This window comes from Syngnathus typhle, linkage group LG14 (assembly GCF_033458585.1).
Source record: "Syngnathus typhle isolate RoL2023-S1 ecotype Sweden linkage group LG14, RoL_Styp_1.0, whole genome shotgun sequence".
In the NCBI taxonomy this organism is placed as follows: domain Eukaryota; kingdom Metazoa; phylum Chordata; class Actinopteri; order Syngnathiformes; family Syngnathidae; genus Syngnathus; species Syngnathus typhle.
Genome location: NC_083751.1, coordinates 6,444,353 through 6,460,941, shown reverse-complemented (window position 1 = coordinate 6,460,941; position 16,589 = coordinate 6,444,353). Strand labels below are relative to the sequence as shown.

The window sequence follows — 16,589 nt, the reverse complement described above, 5'->3', positions numbered from 1 at the left end:
TGTGACGTCACTCGGACACCCCATTAGGTACACCGCCATTTTTAGGTGTTCCTAATAACAGGCCAATTCATTAGGGAAAAATCATGGTCAAAGCTTAAATAAAAGTGAAAAGTGCCACACCCGCCCTCACCCCCACTTTCTGATTGGCTGTTTGATCTGTGACGTCACTCGGACACCCCATTAGATACACCGCCATTTTTAGGTGTTCCTAATAACAGGCCAATTCATTAGGGAAAAATCATGGTCAAAGCTTAAATAAAAGTGAAAAGTGCCACACCCGCCCTCACCCCCACTTTCTGATTGGCTGTTTGATCTGTGACGTCACTCGGACACCCCATTAGGTACACCGCCATTTTTAGGTGTTCCTAATAACAGGCCAATTCATTAGGGAAAAATCATGGTCAAAGCTTAAATAAAAGTGAAAAGTGCCACACCCGCCCTCACCCCCACTTTCTGATTGGCTGTTTGATCTGTGACGTCACTCGGACACCCCATTAGGTACACCGCCATTTTTAGGTGTTCCTAATAACAGGCCAATTCATTAGGGAAAAATCATGGTCAAAGCTTAAATAAAAGTGAAAAGTGCCACACCCGCCCTCACCCCCACTTTCTGATTGGCTGTTTGATCTGTGACGTCACTCGGACACCCCATTAGGTACACCGCCATTTTTAGGTGTTCCTAATAACAGGCCAATTCATTAGGGAAAAATCATGGTCAAAGCTTAAATAAAAGTGAAAAGTGCCACACCCGCCCTCACCCCCACTTTCTGATTGGCTGTTTGATCTGTGACGTCACTCGGACACCCCATTAGGTACACCGCCATTTTTAGGTGTTCCTAATAACAGGCCAATTCATTAGGGAAAAATCATGGTCAAAGCTTAAATAAAAGTGAAAAGTGCCACACCCGCCCTCACCCCCACTTTCTGATTGGCTGTTTGATCTGTGACGTCACTCGGACACCCCATTAGGTACACCGCCATTTTTAGGTGTTCCTAATAACAGGCCAATTCATTAGGGAAAAATCATGGTCAAAGCTTAAATAAAAGTGAAAAGTGCCACACCCGCCCTCACCCCCACTTTCTGATTGGCTGTTTGATCTGTGACGTCACTCGGACACCCCATTAGGTACACCGCCATTTTTAGGTGTTCCTAATAACAGGCCAATTCATTAGGGAAAAATCATGGTCAAAGCTTAAATAAAAGTGAAAAGTGCCACACCCGCCCTCACCCCCACTTTCTGATTGGCTGTTTGATCTGTGACGTCACTCGGACACCCCATTAGGTACACCGCCATTTTTAGGTGTTCCTAATAACAGGCCAATTCATTAGGGAAAAATCATGGTCAAAGCTTAAATAAAAGTGAAAAGTGCCACACCCGCCCTCACCCCCACTTTCTGATTGGCTGTTTGATCTGTGACGTCACTCGGACACCCCATTAGGTACACCGCCATTTTTAGGTGTTCCTAATAACAGGCCAATTCATTAGGGAAAAATCATGGTCAAAGCTTAAATAAAAGTGAAAAGTGCCACACCCGCCCTCACCCCCACTTTCTGATTGGCTGTTTGATCTGTGACGTCACTCAGACACTCCATTAGGTACACCGACATTTTCAGGTTTGTTAGCGAAGATTCAGGAGTGAGTGACAGACAGCGTTGCTGCTATGCCAGCCGACACGTTATGCAGATATTGTTTTAATTTTGTATTTGTTGGATTGTAGCTAATGATGTTATCATACCGAATGTGTTTGTGTTTGAATAAAAGGTTGGGAAAAAAATCCATTATGCTGACATTTTTTATTTTGGGGAACACCAACTCATATAACAACGTAAAACACATACATATTGTCATATAAGGCAGGTAACCAAATGTCAGATTTTTGTTTTAATTGGCGAATATAAAAACAAGGAATAAAACAGCAGACAAGTTTTAACAAATGTTTATTAAAATAATAATAATAATAGTACATTCAGACCAGCAATCTAATGTGAAATTGCAGTAGATATATTGGAAAAACTATTTAGGCGTATATATTATTATTATTGGCAAATCGTAAATCTACATTCTGGCTTACATAGTTCACGCCAGGAGACGCAACACGTTCACTGACTGATCCGTTCTATCTCTTTTGTGTAATGTCAGAGCTCCAACTTGGTGTCGTGGAGCCACGCCAGCATCTTTGGTCCCAGATCAAAGAGGCCGGCCTCCGAGGGTGGTCTATTTGGGGGGCAGGTGTTGATGATGTGGTCGGCTGTCTGCTCGGGGTCACTGCACTCGCATGCCGCACTGTCCGCCAGTCCCCACTGCCGCATAGATGTGTTGAAGCGCCCAACACCAGTTCAGTGTGGTCCACTGCTGGCGTTGATGCACGGGAAGGAAGGCAGTTCACCCATTGACTCCTTCGTGGACGGGAAAGTCAGGATTCGTTCGACGTCAGATCTCCAATTCACCTAGTAGACGACATACAAGCCAGTAAACATGCTATCATTTACTCGTGTAAACACTATGTTTGCATGTATTATTTAGAAGTAAGGTTTCAAAATAGGCTTTTATTTTGAAAATGACCACGTACAGTAAGGTTTCTATTTTGAAAATGACCCTGTATTGTAATAAGTAGGGCTTTATTTTGAGAATGTAATGTAATATAAATAAACTCTGTTTGGTGATTTTTAAATAAAAGCCTTACAATACATAGTATTTTTCCTCTCCAAATGAAGTATTAAGGTTAGGACAGAAAGCTGGAAGTTACATCAGTAATAGTCTAGGTTAAATTAAAAACATGCACAACCACATACATGAATTGTGATCAACAAACAACAAAGCAACACACATTTCCTCATGTGCTGAAAAAGGCCATGTGGTTGCCATCTTTTTTTTTCTCCCGTGCACTGACCTGTCAGATCTGAACCAACCTTCTTCTCCTTTTTGAATCGCTTTTTCCACACTATCCACTATGTGGCGTGGCATGATGACTGTTTTGGCTTACCCTGGAATCTCATTAATTCGTTCATCTGCTGTACCGCTTATCCTCACGCGGGTGGCGGGCGTGCTCTATTATAAGTAATATGCAAAGTATTTTTCTTCCTAATGTCTGTCTCAAATGCATACAGCATCGTCGTAAAACTAAAAGTGAAAGCATCTGAAATAGAAAGCCACTGGAGCCTCAGCATTGTTTTTAGTCTCGAGTCCTGACCATGAGACTGACCCCCCTCCTGCGCCCTCCTTATGTTTCAGACAGTATGACCTCACTGAGCAGACCACCTGCCTTGGCTGAGAAAATAAGTGTACAGTGAGTGTGCAGGCCAACAATAGAGTGACGGTTACTCTCATCTAAACATGGTCACTAAGGGAATTGTTGCATTGCTGTAGGCAATGAGGAAAAACCATGGGGGTCTGATCAGTGGTGTGCCTGCCTCCGAGTAATTAATGACCAGTTGCACAGTGGACACACATGCACACACCCCTAAAACACACATGGACACGGTTTGGCTTCAAGCCATAAGACTGTGTGGATAGGATGGGGGTTAAAGTGCATCAAAATAAATTAACCCTAGATTACAATCATGAGTTCATTAAATCGTCTTAAATTCTTAATCTGCTTTGGGCACACTTGTGTGCATGAAAACATTTGGCCCCATCAACTGAGAGGAAGGTGCAAAGCAGCACTGACAACGATGTAAATTGAAAGATAAAGAGATGCATATTTTTTTCAGTTGCCGTAAGCAAGATAAATACATTTAGGCTAAGATTTGGAATTAGTATAGTGAAACCTCTTGAGGAAAAAAAACATGCTGGCTTCCTTTTTATTTGCTCATACATAAAGCGAAGAAGCAGCAGCAGCTTTTTAATCTCCCCAAAAAAGCAGCTGCTGAGTGTCAGCAGGCTGCAGGATGAAACCTGAGTAGCAGCAACAGCAGCAGATCTTGTAGTGTTAGAAGATTAGCTGGTAGCTGTTCTAGGGAAGGCCCACCACCCCCACACCACGACCTTAAATGTGACAATACAGCAAGTCTGTCATATTGAATTGACCTGAATCAGTGCATTATTATTATTAATTTATATTTTAAATTATGCTTTGCTTTGATAGAGCCATGCTATGCCTAAGACTGTCAGGTTGAAATGTAAAAATTGACTTAATTACCCTGTCAGACATGTTGGGACATGCCCACACTTCTTCCTCTTTTCAGTCCAGCTCTCGTCTATCAGATTTATCAACACCAAAAGAAAAGAATCTTGAATTTCCGATTCATCCGAATCATAGGCAGGAACAGTAACATTATTTAGGGTTCCTTTTTGTTTAGGTTTATGGTGTGGTGCAATTTGTTGCTTGCTGTATTTTTCTATTTATTTGGCTTTCTTATGTTTTTGTTTATTTCTATTTGTGTTACAGTAGTATGGCAGTATTACGCCGCATAAACATTGCTTGGGGAGTTAAAGATGTCACCCGTATGATTGCTGAAGGTTTTATTCCATGAGGAAAACGTGTTTTGAATTTAAGTGGGAAGTCAACTGGCATCACAGAACAAAATGTCTTTTGAGATTGTCTGACACAGTCAACAACTATGTATCCCAGCACTTTAATGATGGCCTTGGATTGTTGCAGTGTGTGTAAAAGTGACAACCGGGACCTTACATGTTGATACGCAATTGTTTATAGCAATTTTCACGATTAAAAGCAGCCTCTAAAAGTACGTGCATGTTGATGCTGCATCCACCTTGACGTGACGGCCGCCTTGGAACTTTCACAGAGCTTGCAAGCATTTCAATTCTTCGGAGAATGCGAGGAATTCTGCCTGAGAAACAATCTCATGGTTCACAGCGGTGCTTGAACTTGCCATCATATGATCATTAAAGACTTCTGGTTATGTGGAGCTGGCACATGAGCAAGGACAAGGTTAATCCCGGACATGCTGATAGTGAGGAATTCCAGAGAATTATGGCGACGGACAGGCGGATGGTGGGAGGGAGGTTACTGATTTCATAGCAAGTTTTTTAGTTTAGTCAAATGTCAGGTTTTTGTGATGTTAAAAATTAAACCGGGGTAAAGTACAGTAATCCCTCGTTTATCGCGTATAATAGGTTCCCAAACCCACCCGCGATAAGTGAAATCCGTGAAGTACGGTTACCAACAAGAAGTACTGGGCAGACTAACAAGTTAGCGTAAATATGGTAATTCGCGACCGTGCTAACACCCAAAAACGGATTTCTCAAGGAATGTAAACGAACATTTGGAGTAATACTACATTGTCCTATAGATTAGACATCCGTTTTTTTTTACTTTTAAATGTTTTTTTAATTTGGAAAAAATATCCGCAATGTAGTGAATCTGCGATAAACGAAACGCGAAATAGCGAGGGATCACTGTTTTGCAAATCATAATCCAACATTTATGTGGGCCATAATCTGTAAACCCTAAATCTAATTTGAAACTAACCCTAACCCTAACCCTACTCTGAAACCCTAACCCTAGTTTGCAACCCTACTTCAAAACCATAACCCCAGTTTGAAACAATATCCAATGAAACTATCCCAGATCACGCCAATCGCAGGACACACAGAGACCAATAATCATCCACACCGTCACTGAGCGCCAACTAATCTCACACTGATCCCACTCACTTATTGTTTAACATTAGACTCGCCATGACACTTGCTAGCCGGAAGCTATACTGCATTGAGTTTGTTTAGTGTACCTAATTCAGTGGCCCTATGGGGGTTGTGAAGAGTGGAGCACCTCGATTCTTGAATGTGATTGGTCAAAAACTGCATAGAGGGGCGGAGCCAGAAAACACCGCAAACTGCTGCTGTGTGCTCCTCCTTTCTCCTCTTCATTTACTCAACGCTTGCCGTGGTAGATCCTGACTAGCTCCCTAACTTTTTCTCCTCGCCGAAACTTTCCTCGGGTTTGTGACAAATGGCTGACAAGCATTCAGACTTTTTAACTCACAGATTAGTCTTAAACTGGGAAAGCTGGTTTGCTTGAATAGCGATCAAAAGAACACGAAGAACTTTTGCGTGGAGTCGTCGAAAGTCGACAGTAAAAATCCGGAGACGCGTCGCGGCCATCTGTTTAAAGGTAAGTTTGTGTCCATGAAGTGTTTACTTGACTTTCCTGCATGCTTGACAAGTTGTGTCGTCCGCACACGCACAGATTTCCGTCCTCATGAGCGCGATTTCATTTTTGGGGGGGTTGCACAAAACCCATTTGGATTTCACGCCGAGTCCGTCCACGCAAAGCCCGCACAGTCCAGTGAAATTCAAAAGACGACTTAATGTGATCCGGCGTGGAACAAAAGATAGAATGGAGGCGAGTGGAGCGCTCGGTGCCATGTAGAGTTTATTACTACTTTACGACTTTCGGGTTGGTTTGTAATTACAAAGAGCAAAAATGGCTTTAAATTTGTCAAAATGGGCCAGTTTTTGAAGACTGCTTGCATAAAAATGTCACTCTTAAAGCGGTGGGGTGAAAGGTTCTTGAAATACACATTTATTCTATTCTGTTTACTTTTGGTGGCTGAATATAATGATTGGGAGCAGCACGGTGGAATAGATGGTTTGATGATTTTTAGAATGTATCACATTAAAAAGTCAGCTGGAACAGGCTCCAGATCACTCGCAATACTAATGAGCATAAGCGTAATATAAATAGAAATTGGGTGGATTATTATTTCTTGATTAATCTGTCAAATATTGGTGATTAACATGCATTCCTGAACAGAAAAAGTTGAATGTTATTCTTGAGAGTAGTGCAGTGGTTATCAGTAATAGCTGTCCGAATCACAATTTAGACAAGAGTTCAAATCGCTGCTCCATGCGTGGCAATGGAAGATATTTGCAGAGCAACACTGAAAGGTGTATAGAGATACCAGTATTGTTAATATTGTGACCGATGTTGTTAAAAATGATCGGATCTTATACTTAATTGATGAAAAGGTGAATTGTTTAAAAATTCCTCAGAGTGGGGGAAAAGGTTAAGAGCTCACTGAAACTGAGCAGGTCCGCATTAAAGTCCTACGGTGATGACATGATATGACACGACAGGTGGTCTCATACATTTTTACTGAACAACCTTTGGGAAACCCTGGTGCTTCTACATTTTTAGAAGAACATACGTTATTGCAACATACCTGTAAAATTATGGTCCTGAAAAAGGTGTGGCAAAAAAAAGTTACCTTGGAGTCTAATAATCAGCCCAGTTATTGGACTGCTCTGTGAAAGGAGAGGAATTGACTGCCGTCTATTTCTGACAGGTTTTGAAACACTGCCTGCAGTTCGAAAGGCAGCAGGGTAATTCATTGGCTGTCACAGTGGCTGGATTTCACTCGCAGCCTTGAAATGTTTATAGGGGTGGAAAAATGTGATATAAGGAGGCACACCGGTGTCATTAGTAACAAGTGTGTGTGTGTGTGTGTGTAGGCTAGTTGTATGGCCATTCTCCTAGGTTTATTGATCATGTCTGTGGAAGCGTCTGTCGGCCTGCCTTTTAACTCCTAAAAGTCTAAAGTTCATTTCCGTAACTACAAATCAAACTGAGTTTTATCACTGCCCAACAATCTGTTGTTGGCAACTACCTTGTTTAGTCAGGAAGGGTGTTTGTCCCATCAATAAATCAATAGAATAAAACTGAACACTGTTGTAAACCAAGGTGTTCTAATTTCTTACATCTCTTCTATTTTTGTTTCTCGCCAGCTTGAAATCCAAAATGTCCGTCACTAGCCACGAAAACCGAAAGTCTCGGTCCAGTTCCGGCTCTATGAACATTCAACTGTTCCACAAGACGTCACATGCCGACAGCCTCTTGACACAGCTCAACTTACTTCGCAAGCGTAAAGTCTTCACAGATGTCGTCCTGAAAGCCGGAAACCGGGCCTTCCCCTGCCACCGGGCCGTCCTGGCATCCTGCAGTCGCTACTTTGAGGCTATGTTCAGCGGCGGACTGAGGGAGAGCCGTGACGCCGAAGTCAACTTCCACGACTCTCTCCATCCAGAGGTGCTGGAACTGCTGCTCGATTACGCCTACTCAGCCCGAATCATCATCAATGAGGAAAACGCAGAGTCCTTGCTTGAGGCCGGAGATATGCTTCAGTTCCATGACATCAGGGATGCGGCGTCAGAGTTTCTAGAAAAGAATCTCCATCAGTCCAACTGTCTGGGGATGATGTTGCTGTCAGACGCCCACCAGTGCCAGAGACTGTACGAGCTGTCGTGGAGCATGTGTCTGGGAAACTTTGCGACCCTTTACAAAACCGAGGACTTCCTGAACCTTCCCAGAGACAAAGTGCACGAGTTGATCCTCAGCGAAGAGCTGGAGGTAGAGGACGAGAGCCTGGTGTACGAAGCTGTCATTGATTGGGTCAAGGCCGACATGGAGCAGAGACACAGCGAGCTGCCAGAGCTGCTGCGCTGTGTCCGTCTGGCGCTTCTACCCGAGACGTACCTCCTCAACAACGTGGCTTCAGAAGAGCTGGTCATGTGTCACAAGGTGGGCCGAGAGATTGTGGAAGACGCCGTGCGGTGCAAGATGAGGATCCTCCAGAACGACGGCATCGTGACGGGATTCTGCGCCCGGCCCCGAAAGGTTAGCCAGGCCTTGTTGCTGCTTGGAGGACAAACCTTCATGTGCGACAAAGTGTATGTGATTGACAACAAGACCAAAGAGATCACCCCGAAAACTGACATCCCGAGTCCCAGAAAGGAATGCAGCGCCTGCGCCATCGGTTGTAAGGTAAGCACGTCGTAAAAGATACCTGAACATCTGAGACCTTGAAGAATGGTCCTGGAAGTCCGGTTCCTTGTGTTGCAGGTATATGTCACTGGAGGGCGCGGCTCTGAGAACGGGGCCTCCAAAGATGTCTGGACCTACGACACTTTGCATGATGAGTGGTCCAAAGCGGCGCCCATGCTAGTTGCCAGATTCGGACATGGCTCAGCAGAGTTGGACCACATACTTTACGTTGTGGGAGGACACACTTCTCTCGCAGGATCCTTTCCCGCCTCCCCGTCAGTGTCACTAAAACAGGTGGAGCAGTATGACCCACAGACCAACAAATGGACGCTGGTGGCTCCGCTCAGAGAAGGCGTGAGCAACGCCGCTGTTGTCGGCGCTAAAAACAAGCTGTTTGCCTTCGGAGGAACCAGCGTCAACAGAGACAAATATCCCAAGGTTCAGTGCTTCGACCCTTGCCAGAACCGATGGTCTGTTCCAGCGGCGTGTCCGCAGCTTTGGCGCTACACGGCGGCGGCGGTGGTCGGAAACCATGTCATCGTGATCGGGGGCGACACCGAATTCTCGGCCAGCTCGGCGTACCGCTTCAACAGCGAGACGTACCAGTGGTCGAAGTTTGGCGACGTGACTGCCAAACGAATCAGCTGTCATGCCGTGGCATCGGGAAACAGACTATACGTCGTTGGGGGGTACTTTGGGGCCCAGAGATGCAAGACCCTAGACTGCTATGATCCATCTTCAGACTCTTGGGACAGCGTGACCAGCGTTCCTTACTCACTCATTCCCACGGCCTTCGTCAGTACATGGAAGTATCTGTCGGCCTAGAAACGCACGAGTGCGTTAAGCCTCCTACGGTGAGTAATTCTAGTCTCCGGAACACCTCACACCGGCTCAGGTGAATGTTTGAGCCGGACTAGGCCGGTTTCCAAGCCTGCACTCATGCCAGTGTTGCTACTGGTTACAGTTACACATTATCTAGCCACCGTGGTGACCGGGTGTTGGATAAACACGCCGGTCTGCAGAGCTGGAGGAATGTCAACGCGTTGCTAATTACAGAGCAGAGCGCCGCAACATAGGACCTCTGTCATTGGATCGGGCCTCTAGTCGTAGTGCCAGGTTGATGAATGAGACCGTGCCATCAAGTCAGGAGTCAGCAGCGTCCAGAGATCTGCAGTTAAGACGAGCACAATGTTTAGGGCGTAGAGATCCAACCACAGTGGGTGAAAATCTGTGATACCGAGATATTACGTTATGTTGAAAAATATGAAAGAAAAAAGTTCTCCAAATAAGAGACAAAGTGTGCTCGCTTCAAGTTGAACTGATATTTTGAACAAAGGCGAGGATTGTATATTCTAACGCCACAATGTTCATACTTCATACTATACAATTTTGTCTGAGAGGGAAGTCAAGTCAAAAAGATTCTTTACGGCGAGGGAAAACTGAGCAACTCACCAAAGTCACATTCAAAAGTCAGCCGTTTGTTTTTATTGTTGGTTGGCGGTTTGTTTTTATTGATCATTTTCGCCGAAAGTAAACTCGAGGTGGGGTTTTCGAGCGACGACGAGAGTCGTTGAGCTGCACGCGCGTGCACTTAACGTTTATGTGCTGTTGATTCATTGGTTTTGAGGGATTGCTTTATTTTGATCACAGCCCATAATTTTTTGGATCCCTCTCTTTTTTTTTTAACTAAAATACAGTTTCTTTTATGTGCGTAAAGAAGCTTTGATCTTTATAAGTGCAGTGTATAGAATGTGAATAACAATTCCCTCAGTGTTGTGCCTTTCCTATAGGCATGTTATTTTCACTTTGACAGATCGTTTTTGGGGACTTGACAAAAACCACAATTTTTTTTTTTAGTCGGGTAAACAACATTGTAACTTCCATATGGGCGTTGTGCAATGCCAAGACGATTACGTATAGCTGAGGGCGTCTGCTGTACACAGCTGGTTGGGGTATGAGCTGGGGGAGGGGCGGACCAAGGACCACATTTTGGTTTTGGGGGACATGGTTGGAGACAGACAGGCTGGCTTAGGAAAGATCAAGGCACCACATCCCTCTGCAGTTACCGTGGCGACCGCCCCCATTGCCTTTGTTTAATTACAGCAGAGAAGAGGTAAGAAGAAGCCGTGATCTGCAGAGGCAGGAGAATAGTAGTTGTCTATTTTATCTTGCGGCATCAAAATAAAATAAATGCACGAGTTGCAAGTGCAGCGCAAGACCAGAAGAAGCAAAGCTATATTTTGCCCATTTTGGCAGCCGAAACTAATGCCTGCCTAAAAATACTTAGCTCCAGAGGCTGTCAACTTTCAGCTGGGGTCAGAGAGGCAAAATAATAGTGTGCGTGTGTTTCATTTCATGTTTACGGCCGGGTTGAAAACCTCCACTCAGCTGTTTTTGCCGATCAATTTTCCTCCCCCCTCACTCTCACATATGTACGCAGAGATGGTTACACACAGAAATATACACAGCTGCATTGCTGACATTGCCTGCCCAAAAAATAAGCCATCCAACCTTCCTCTAATTTGGGAGGAATGAAGGTGTGGCTTGCATTCTTAATAGTAAAGAATGTGTGAATGCTGCTTGTAGTTAGTTGGTGAGAATAGTTAAGAAATAGCACCAAATATAAGTCTATGCTACATATGTGCTCGAATAGCACTAAATGCAACAATGTTGCAGTCTTTTGTTTTGGCTCCAAAACGTTTGTTGTGTCATTTCCATCCAGCTGTTTGTCGCCATTAGTGCGTCAAGTGAGCTGGAGCCTCTCAAAACTGACTTTGGCACATTTAAATGATTTTAGAACCTAGCGGCGTGTTTTTCGGGGCTGTAGATGGGAGGCTGCGTCCCTGGGGAAAACAAGGAGAGTACTATTCAAAACAGGAAGTTGACTGTCAACAAGCCAGAAACGCTAACAACTATGGCACCGTGCTGACCAATGTTTGAAGAAAAATAGACAGCAGGAACTGTAGGTTAGTTTTTTGAAGAGAAGCCTGAGGTTGGTCTTGTGAAAAAATAAAGTATTACAAAGGCAAAATGATTGCATACTCTTGCTTAAGGCGCCGTGAGGGTGGGACGACTAAAGAGCAGATTTGAACTACAAGCTGGACTGGGAATAAGCAAACATTTAAAAATTAGTCTCAAAGTGGTACTTGATGAAAAACAACACTGTAAATGTTGAAACTGGCCATCTGAAAAAACAAGACATTTGGAAGAGTTCAGCGTGCACATGAGTCATAATCAAAACAAACTATGGAGGAGGACTATGTTGCCTTCAGGAAAGTTCACATTTACCATATAATGCTGAAGTCACATCGTTAACTAGTTTTGTACAATCTCAATTCGTGCCTTTGAGCAGACAGGGTGTGGAACTGTGCGTAAAGTTCAACACAATGCCCCCCCGCCCTTGAAACCAGTCAAGTGCGACAACCTCCCAAATGACTGTTATCTATGCTTCGGCCTTTTGTCTCTTGACCAAACGCCCGCCCCTCCTCATCACTCCCCACTCATCGCCTCTCGTCACATCGAAATCACAAACATAAGCACCACTCTAACGGCTTCAACCGAAGCCGTGTGATGGACTACACCTGGCAGGGCCAGGGGTCGCCCGGGGGGAGTCGTCGGCCAAGCTCGTGGCGTCCCGAGACAGCTGCTGTAAAACGGAAAGGTCACAGCGGGATCAGGGAGGAGTGCCGAGGCCCCCCGTTCACTCAATACTAATGTTTTATTAATGCCGCGTCGCGAGTGCCACCAGGAGCCCAAAGTGAATGAGGCTTTTATAATTGCATCTGTGTACCCCACGCCGCCCGGCTTCCACACAGTTATTAGCACGCGCACACACACACTTGGTGTCCAGTCGTCCCTTGAGTGCTGATTTGCATAATTCGAATAGACTTTTTATGAGGCTTTTCTCTGTGCTGTAAGTTAAGAGAAAGCAGAGAAGATGCTTCCAATGGCCGCGCTAATTTGATTAGGCCCTCAAAAAGCAACGAGCCATCATAGAGTTCCAGAGGCCTCTTTGGGGAAGCCAGCTGGCATAAGCCAAATTGTGTCTGTGTCTGGTAATTAATTTTGAATTACGTAATATTCGCGCCTATGAAGTGGTACCCAAGTGGCACGTTTGGAGTTACACAGGCCCTCTTTTGTTCCGGTCTTTTACCTCAAAAGATGCTCCATTCTGCTCTGCAGCTGCATCAAGAAGCTGCCCCCGCCACTTTTATACAGCACAAACAATGCCAATGATTCACGTGAAGGTCAATAGAGTGGAATGCAGGTCATTAGTAAACGTGGCACGCTGGACACGGGGGCACACAGAATAAAGATACGGTGGCCGTGTGAGGAATCGGGAAGACGCAGCTGTTGTCTTAATAAATATGGGTCATTATATGCACATGCTATTTGCTGGATAAATATGAGTTGTACGTTAGGTAATTGTTGGGGATTACTTCATATTGTCTATAGATGTCAGGGTGAATGGTTGTGCTCTGTGATTGGCTGGCTAGCAATATGTACACTAAGCGAGCTGTGATGGGCTCCAGGTCACTCGAGAGTTTAATCAAGACGACCACTATAGGAATTTTTTGGGGTGTTTCTGATTGGCTAACACTTACTATTGGCTAATCTTCCTGTCTGACTCTGTTCTACACAAAGAACATACAAATGACACATAGGAGACCATGAGTCCAGATTCAAACCCAGAACATTTTGACTGTGAGGCAGAGATGGTAATCGCTAGGACTTAAACCATGCTAGAAAAAATTTAAATGCACTGATAATCGTCCAAACGTTCTAAACGCACATGTAGATGCACATGCAGTCCTACAAAGCCTTTAACAGTTCTACAGGCAATGTTTTTCCCTCTGGATTAGCCTTGAGCTACTTCCCATAATAAGCCTAAGAAGTTAGGTAATGCTTTTAATTCTAATTAGCTTTCTATTTGGGAGGGTTCACGGGGGTCATTCCGAGGATCGCACAGCTGATACACACTCTGGCATGTTTTTAGTGTGTAGTATTTGTTTTTGTTTTTTTTAGATAAAATAAGATTAATGACTCTGATAAAACTCAAATTATTACTCAGTAAAGAATTTAGAATCGAAAACAGACATGAGACCATCTCCAAATTTTAGCCCAGACAGCTAGACGGTGAAAGCAGAGTATAAAAAAAAAAACAATGAAGCTTATTATTAAAAAGTAATGATGGCCGTCACTCAGTAAAGTACAAACAAGTGGGAGCAGCTTTGTCATCATTCCCACTTGAGAAAGATTAAAGACGTTGAAGCACTCGACAAGCACAGGCATTAACCTGTGCACCGGGAGACAGTGGTTACTTAAGTAGATTATTCCGCTAACTATACTTGAATATTTTCCACGTTTCCACGCTATCAGAACTTTCTAATCCTTATGAGGCTTTCACACCGTATGTGCTTTTCATGACATTTAGCGAAGGGATGATGACGACCCAGCTCAAGCTTGCCGTATTCCTCACTGGTTGCTAGGCGACCGAACAGGAAGTGGCCTGGTGCCTTTAATATGAATTTGTCACCCCTATAAAACCATAGTTCATCTCAGGCTCATCTCTGAGCACCAATGTGCGAACAGCAGTAGCATTATAGCATGGATTAGCTACTCGGTCTTGTTTCATCAGCCAAACAAAGCGATGGCAGTCAAACAGGTCGAGATGAGAGAGCAAGCGCTCATCCGCTGACAAACGACGATAATTAGGGGTAAACATTGCGTTCGTCCCTCTGAATATCCAGTGGAACATTCCATGCTAACTGCAGGGCACTCATCTATCTGCGGTGGCAGCTGGAGATCAGAGATGCCAAATATTTAACAAGAGTTGTCAAAATGGTGCTCAACTGCTGCAGGAATGTTAACACTCATCCAAGAGGGAGGCCTTCATGCGTTGGCCAGTTGCAGCAGATACTTTTCACAGAACATCATTACTGCCTCCAAGGACTTAGTTAAGCAGGATTGTGCAAAAATCCATTTGATTTTGGAGACACGTGCAGATCTATTTTTTTTTCCTACGTATTATTGACAACTTCTAGCAATTTGCTGATTTTCAAAAATAGGTTCTAGGTCCCAACGGCCCTCAACAGAATAAACGGTCCAGAAAATGACAGAGATTACGTTTCATTGTTGTTGGCATTCCACACGCCTTGACACCACCAATCTTCATGTTTTTTAAAGTCGGTACTGTGATTCTTGTACTAGATTCCATATGGATGATGTAAACCGCTGCTGATCAATCACTGGAGAAGCAGATTATTATAGTACGGATAATTCAATGTCAAGGAAGTATGTTGGAGTGGTACATCTGAGGAAAAAAAAGCTTTGTTTGTTGGCTAGGAGTTTAGCCGGGCGACTTAATCGCACATTCCTTGAGGGAAGCGGGTCGGTGGCGCCGTAGACGCTACGCCTTAGCTAAGCCGTATAGAATGTCTCTTTGACAAGCTGTCGGGAGACCTGGAGGCCTCGGCGCATTCTTGTGTGGTCATGTACCCTCGCTGGGTCGTCACCGGACCGGAACATTAATCTCCTTCTTTCACCTTCTCTCCACAGCAACGAGGATGAAGGGCCCGTGTGTGTTCCCCGCTGGCGTTCCCGCTATCGTCAACATTGGACTGGCTCGATTCCTGGAAAGTGAAGACTGAAAGAGCGTCTTCATCGCCTCCTACCCACCGGATGTGTTTACCCAGAACATCTTGTGTGACTTTCCCATGTAGCCCCTAAGCCGGTGCGGTTGCCATGCGCTCTTTGGAACACGTCAAGCACAGCCGGGGGAGGCCCAGGGGGCAGAAAGCCCCGTAACTTAACGCCTGATGTTTGACTGAAGTCCTGCAACATTTAGCCAAAAGCAAGTCTTTCCTTCCTCCTCTCCGTCACACTGGGCTTTCACTCGGGTGTACAGCAACGTATTGAGCTGCTGACTGACCATTGAAACTCCATCGAGTGTACAAGCTCTATTTTTAAACATCGGACTTGGGCTTCCCTCAAGTTTGGCCAGCTTTAAATTGTATCCTCCTCCCGACATGAAAATACAAACTGGCAAAGCCCCATTACAGCTGAAGAAGTTACTTATTTTTGTGTGTGTCTCAGGGTTATGTATATATTTTTTTTTACTGCATGAAGAGGCGCATGAACTGTACTCGCTCCAGATTGGTGACCTCTTTATTGTCCGTTTTTAACAATGCTCTCTTCTTTGTGTGAATGTACAAGTTTCATGACAAAGGTTTTCTAGGTGACATCTGCAGTGTTTTTTCCAACTTAAAGTTCAAAAGTGTGCTTCTTAAAGTGACAAAACCTGACTAGTAAAACTTTGCGACATTTCCATTGACAGATGTGTAACGAGTTATTTATAGCTACTGTATCATGTTTTTGGTTTTCATTGGAGCATTTTAAATAGACTGACAAATAGTTTTTATATTTTCTTAATAAGTGATCATTTCTTTTTGATTTGCACAGTTTGTATGAGCTCTCTTTGTGGTCTTAACTTGATTAGTCTTAACCTTTTTGAATCAAGCTAACTTAACTTGATCAGACATGCTGAAAGACTGTCTGTTACTTCTCTTCCTCTTAAATGTCAATAAAGTAATAATCCTGTTTCAAAGCAGCATCTATTTTGTCAGCGTCGTCTGTTTTCCAGGGGATGCTTGGAATTCCGCAGCGCAAACAAAACACGAATTCAGACAATTAGTTTCCATCATGGATTTCAAATAAACCGCTCTAAACACGAACTTGTTATTTTAAGAGAAAGAGAGATATGAAATTCTCTCCAGTTCAAATGGTTTTCAAGTTGTGCACAAGGCGGTATGAATATTAAATGAAAATTTTCCGTGTGTTGTGCAAGTGCTGTTAAAACATGCTCT

General features: G+C 44.1%; 1 protein-coding gene and 1 long non-coding RNA gene across 2 annotated transcripts; one reads left to right on the top strand and one right to left on the bottom strand.

The window, feature by feature from the left end:
- Positions 1-1,776: 1,776 nt before the first annotated feature.
- Positions 1,777-8,886, bottom strand: LOC133166482 (uncharacterized). Its single transcript, XR_009717809.1, has 2 exons — positions 8,747-8,886; positions 1,777-8,612 (listed from the first exon to the last, which is right to left on the bottom strand). It is a non-coding gene; the product is annotated as an uncharacterized LOC133166482 (long non-coding RNA).
- On the top strand, positions 7,702-16,336 carry enc3 (ectodermal-neural cortex 3). The gene is made up of 3 exons (XM_061296415.1): positions 7,702-8,724; positions 8,803-9,578; positions 15,283-16,336. The coding sequence occupies exons 1-2, from the start codon at positions 7,702-7,704 to the stop codon at positions 9,547-9,549; spliced, it is 1,770 nt and encodes a 589-aa protein (XP_061152399.1). The 3' UTR covers positions 9,550-9,578; positions 15,283-16,336.
- The last annotated feature ends 253 nt before the right edge of the window (positions 16,337-16,589 follow it).

Coding starts and splice junctions, on each gene's coding strand:
- enc3 (XM_061296415.1), top strand. CDS start 7,702: ATGTCCGTCACTAGCCACGAAAACCGAAAGTCTCGGTCCAGTTCCGGC. Junction 8,725..8,802: donor CCTGCGCCATCGGTTGTAAG/GTAAGCACGTCG, acceptor CTTGTGTTGCAG/GTATATGTCACTGGAGGGCG.